At 32.2% G+C, this 6,204-nt stretch overlaps 1 protein-coding gene across 1 annotated transcript in view; it reads right to left on the bottom strand.

Annotated features, from left to right (window-relative positions):
• The window catches only part of samd12 (sterile alpha motif domain containing 12), a 156,935-nt gene extending 156,707 nt beyond the window's left edge, over positions 1–228 (bottom strand). The window contains exon 1 of the mRNA XM_036214368.1: positions 10–228. Within this exon, the coding sequence (XP_036070261.1) occupies positions 10–22 (13 nt within the window). The 5' untranslated portion in view covers positions 23–228. The remainder of the gene's footprint in view (positions 1–9) is intronic.
• Positions 229–6,204: the final 5,976 nt, after the last annotated feature.

Raw genomic sequence — 6,204 nt, 5'->3', positions numbered from 1 at the left:
CCTTCTTACCTTCAACAGCCATCCTGCTGCTCCGCGCGCGAGCGCATCACCTCCCGACGAGCAGGACGAACGCTGAACTCCCGCTCGGAGCTCCTTCTCCGCCGTGTTGTCATCACTTTGCCGGGGGAGAGCCAGAGCGCACAGCTGCTGCCACCACGCCCCCAAAGGATTCTGGGAAACGTAGGCAGAGACGATTCTGCTGAGAAATTGCATCAAAAAATAAAAATTAATAAAATAAATACATTAAAAATAGATATAATAATACAAAAAATATTAAATTATGTTAATAAGCACTTAAACAATAAAAAATAAAATTAAATAAAAAGCAAGACACATGGGAAAAACAGTTTTTTTCTGGAATTATTTTGAAAGAATTAAATCAGTTAATTAATTTTTTTAAAACAAATTGCCTTAAAAATTGAACAAAAGCCTTATTGTACTTAAACAAAAGTAACAAATACTTTACTCAAGTAAAAGTATTTATGCAAACAAAAATCAAATTAGAGAAATCTGAATTATTGCATAAATCTGTGGAATTGAGCTGAAACGATACAATTAATGTGCAAATTTAAATAAATTGTAAATAAAAATTGTAATAAATCAAGAAAAAGAAAAAAAAATACTTACTTTTTAGCCAAATTTAGACTTTCACTCTTTTATTTGGACCTTACTTCTCAAAAAGGTACATGTACAAAAAAAATAAAAAAATAAAAAACATTAAAAATTAACCACAAGTTATTTAGGTGCATTACCTAAAAGTAAATTAAAGTGATTTAAAAAAAAATAAATAAAAGTCGAGTTTTATTATTTTAAATCACAAATTGTGTTTTATTTCTCCTGTGATGGACTGCATCCTTCAAATACTTTCAAATTAAAAGCACCACCAACAAATGGATGACTCATTTATCCTTTATCCTTCCCTGAGGCGCCACAATTAGTTTAAATACAGTCATTAGGTATTTTAAAACGCTTTTATTTTTAAAATAATTCTAGACGATCAAAAAAATATATATAATTTATCAAAAATGCTGTTTTTTTTACCATTAATCTCTTTCTTTTATAGAATTATATTTTTTATGGTTTACGTGCTTCTTAGGATTTATTCTCCGTGTGATCCACTTGGAATTGCATTTTTGTATAAAAGTTGCTTCATTACATCAAATACAGGACACTTCCTTTACAAAATAAGAGCGTACAATGTTGAGAACTACAGAAGAATTAAAAAAAAAGGTACAAACAAAAGTCCACAGATAAATAAAAACTAACTGTAGCTGAGTAAGAGTGACGTTTATGGTCACTATTACTAAATAAAAATGGGAAGCAAAATAATCATTTTAAGCTGTTTTAGTCCAGTAAATGACTAATCTAAAACATATCAGAATTCCCATATTTCCTTTTGCTAAAAGCCTCCATAAATCTACAAAATATGTTTATTTTAATGCATTATGACAATATTTTGGCATGCAAACATTTTTGAACCATTGATTTCTTTTCAGTTGAAGTCAGATGTGCTCCACCATCAGTCAAGTTTCACAATGAACATCGGAGAGTTCCTGAAAAACAGGTTGGAAACAAAGTTCAGGAAAGTTCATGTGAGAGAAAACGATAAAACTCAAACATAAAACCAGGTTTAGACTTTCTCAAACCAAACCCTCTGGTGTTAAAATGAGCTTTTTAGAAACAATCAGAAATGTACCTTTTACCACGAACTATATCTAATGGAGGTCTCTGAAGAAGAATTCAGAGAACAACCTGGAAGAAAGTTCTGGTGAGGCTGAAAATCTGTCAGTGGTTGAACATGACGATGAAAATCCAACTCCTCCAGCTAGAGCCTCTTTGGACAGAGTTTTTGGATGTAGAAGATAGAGATAAATGTCCCTTAAACTGTCAAATACTGAAAAAATAACAGTTTCTGTCTATTTAAAGGAAGTTTTCATTCTTTATAAACCCTAAAATAAATCATTTTTACATGAACATAATTCTGATTATTCACCTGAACCTTCACCTCCACTTTTACATGTTACCATCCTTCATTCAGGTACATTCCACCTGTTCAGACGCCCGTTTAAATCAACGATGCAATCTACAGCTCGCCACCAGAGGGCGACAGAATGCAATTTAACTTCTAATTCTCATTTTATTTGTTTTACTCTTAAGCTCTAAAGTACAACAAAATCTTTAATCAATTATTTCTGTTTTAGGGAGCGACATAAACACTTCTAAATGCCAAACCTGGTTTTTTAATCTTTTTATTTCGTTTGTTTCAATTTGACATTTCTGAAATGGAACAAAAGGACCTGAAGGCTGATTATGTCTCCAGAATCTGTTTTTCCTCATTTGCTCTGTGGTAGAAACTCAAAGCATTTGTCTTATTTTTTGTGATGTTACCAAAATATAAAAATCTGGAAGCAAACAATGAATAAATAATGACGAAGCTGCGTCTATCTGGGTCAAAAGTTGGCCGGGTGGGCGGGAAAGGCCTCACCAGAGACGGAGAACAGGTTCAGCAGGTGACCCTCAGGTGAACAATCCCGACTGCACAGTGATCTGATTTCAGTTTGGCTTTTTTCTAATCTTTTCTCGATAATATCAGGGATTTCTGCAAACTTCAGAATTTTGCAGGGAAATTTTCTTTTACTTTTTAATTTAAAAGATAAAAGGTCATTTGGATACAATGTAAAAGAAAAACTAAAGAACAGCAAAATCAAGGAGTAAAAACATGTTAATTTATAAAAACTCCCTGCATGAATTTCAGTTTGGAGTGAAATTTTAAGAAAAGGTCTTAAGTTGTTCAATTTCATCCAAATTTCTTTTTCAACTTTACATATAATCATTTTTCGTTATACTTCTGTTCATGATATTTTGTTTTTTTTTTTAATATACCTTCATTTATAAATAAATAGGATCATATTTCTCGCATTATTCTGAATAAAATAGAATTTTTCAAACGTTTATCTGGTTGGAATCAATTTTACAGATGTATCAAGAGATAAATCCTGATGGATCTCGACTCTTGCTATTCTTGAGGAGAAGTTCAAGTCGCTTTTTAAGATCAGTTTGCATCTATTTTGTTTAATTTTTTTCAAGTTTGCTTTTTTTTTCCTGTGTGGATCTCAAAGTGTCCTCTAGGTGTCACTGTGGTAGCAAAAATGTCTTCCTTTCTCCTCACAACTCTCCTCTTGTGTTGGCTTTCTGTAACAGTGTCTTAAACAAGCCTTAAAATACGCTAAAAACAAAAACCTATCTTCTCTTTTTTGTCATATCTCAGTTATCTTGTTGTTTCCGTGGAATTGTTGGATTATTTATTTTTTTCCTTGGGTCTCTGGGGCTTTAAAAATAAGTTTCCTCTAGATTTGAATTAAAAAAAAAGGCAAAAATAACATCAAAAGAATCATAGAAATAAAACAAAGATTATTGTGTCACTTAAGTTTTATTGAGGGCTTTAGAGCATATCTCTGAAATGAAGTCACTTGATCTATTTTATTTAATTTAAATTATTATCTCTAGTAACTTCTAACGTGTTCTGGGTCAGTTTTGACCCATTTCCTTCAAGAACATGTAAAAATACATCTATGTTTTTGTCAACTTTAATCCAAAGAAAAGAATTTTATTTAAATCAAGGTTCCTGACAAAGACAAAAATCCTTGATGGAATAATTTAATTTTAAGTGATTTTTTTAATGCAATTCAAAACTAAAAACGGGTATTTTAATATTCTCCAAACGAAGTTGAATATTTTTCTAAATAAATATGAATTAAAAATGTCATTTCTCCCCCGAATACAGACCTAGTTTTATATTTGTCTTCTTTTTTAAATGATTATCACATGTGGAATATTTTAGATTATAATTATTTAAATTTTGAGCATTAGGAAATGACAGAATCATCTGCAAAGAATGTGACTTTGGAGTGCTCTGGAGGGACCTCTGCTGGTCATTCCAGGTAATGCTCCTCCTCTTAAAAAATACTTCACTAATTTCACTAAAAGTGTTAATAGCTTTTACACATCAAATTATGTTTTTCAATGAAACATTTTAATTATTACTACAATTTTATTCAGCACATGTATTTAATTAGATTAAATAGATTACTAGATATAAAGCTTTAACTGTGATATTGCTGGTGTGGATGCTGTAAGCTGAATTTGGTTGCTGAAGATGCTGAATCATAGCTAAAAACACTGAAGCTGAAAATGCTGAAGCTGATAACTGAAAACGTTGAAGCCAATAGTTAAAAAGGCTGAAACTGATAGCTAAAAACGCTGAAGCTGAAAACTAAAAATGCTAAAGCTGATAGCTAAAAAAGCTGAAGCTGAAAACGCTGAAGCTGACGGCTAAAAATGCAAAAGCAGAAAGATGAAATTGCTGAAGATTAAAGCTGAAAATGTTGAAATTGATAGATCAAAACACTGAAGCTGATAGCTAAAAATGCTAAAGCTGAAAGATTAAATTGCTGAAGCTGATAGCTGAAACGCTAAAGCTGATAGCTAAAAACATTGAAGTCGATATCTGAAAACGCTGAAGCTGATGGCTAAAAATACAAAAGCTGATAGCCAAAAAAGCTGAAGCTGAAAACGCTCAAGCTTAATCTCTAAAAATGCAAAAGCAGAAAGATGAAATTGCTGAAGATTAAAGCTGAAAATGTTGAAAGTGATAGCTCAAAACACTGAAGCTGATAGCTAAAAATGCTAAAGCTAAAAGATGAAATTCCTGAAGCTGATAGCTGAAACGCTGAAGCTGATAGCTAAAAACGCTGATATCTAAAAATGCTGAAGCTGAAAGCTAAAAATGCTAGAGTTGATAGCTGAAAAAGTTGAAGTTGAAATCACTGGAGCTAAAAGCTAAAAATGCTAAAGCTGAAAGATGAAATAGCTGAAGCTGATAGCTGAAAACATTGAAGTTGATGGCTAAAAACGCTGAACCTAAAGCTAAAAACCCTGAAGCTGATAACTGAAAACGTTGAGTTTGATAGCTAAAAACACTGAAGTTAATAACTTGCTAAAATATTAGCTTAATGCCCAAAAAAGCCTTAAAAACTGGTAAAATGTGTAAATGTAGCCAAAATAGCCAGAATGGAGCTAAAATATTAGCTAATCTCCAAATCCACCTGAACAAACTGAAAAAAATATAGAACTATAAATTAATTATATTATTCAGAGATCAAAAGAGTTCACAGCATCAGAGTTTGTGAAGTTTTACTGGAGCTTCTGCAGTTACATAAAGTTCTTCTCTGTTTTTCCTCGTACCGGAGCAGCAGAGACGTCTTTTCTCTGCTTCCTGCTAAGACTCGGCGGATGACCGTAACACATTTGTTTCCTGGATGCCGACAGACGTCAAGAAAACAATCAGGAAATGTAGAAAGCACAAAACCATTATGACTCAGTAATTATATCAAGCTTCATTAAAGGAGTTATTTGGGTAGATAGTTCATCTTAAAGATAAAGAGGACAGTTTTGGAATAAGGAAAGATTAGTTTTGTTTTTTAAAGCAGCTGAAAAAATGCTGAACGGATGAGATCCTAGCATAACCAGATCCTGTTGTTTTAAACCTGTAGGATCATCTAGATTTGTATTTCTAGGATGTTTTACTCCAGAAATGTGCAGAATTTCTCAGATTTTTGTAGATCTGGTTTCACTCTGCAAAATCTGGCCTTAGAAATAACTAAACAAGTTTGAAAATTGTTATTAAAAAAAAAGCAAAATAGAATCTGCAAATTGATTCAGAACCACAACATTTTACTTAAAGAAAAAATTAAAGTCACTGAGACACATTTTCTTAAACAAAAATATGTTTTCTATTTGATAAGATTATTTTTTCCAGACTTTTTTTTTCAAAAAATAAAGAACTTTTTACTTAATTTAGGTTCAGATTTTGCTGAAAACCTCGTTAAATTCTGACGACTTTCAAAAGTCCTTAAACGATTTAATGAAAAGGAAAAAGTCTCGTTAAAGAATGAAGTTCTCACTGAAAAGAATTCACATCCGAGTGTAAACACGCGACTGACAGAACCGGTTTCTGGAAATTTGAGATTAGAAGCATCAAGACTTCTAGGAAACTTTGGGGAAAATGTCGAGGAAAAGTTTTAACAGCTGATTACAGACGGATTCACTTTGAATTTTATGGTTTTTCAGCTTCTATTCTGGACTTCTTTATTTCAGGATCCTGTGCAGCTCCAGATTTCAAAATAAACCCCCCCCCCCCCCCCC

Source organism: Oryzias melastigma, linkage group LG11 (assembly GCF_002922805.2).
Source record: "Oryzias melastigma strain HK-1 linkage group LG11, ASM292280v2, whole genome shotgun sequence".
NCBI lineage: Eukaryota > Metazoa > Chordata > Actinopteri > Beloniformes > Adrianichthyidae > Oryzias > Oryzias melastigma.
This window is presented reverse-complemented; position numbering and strand designations above follow the sequence as displayed.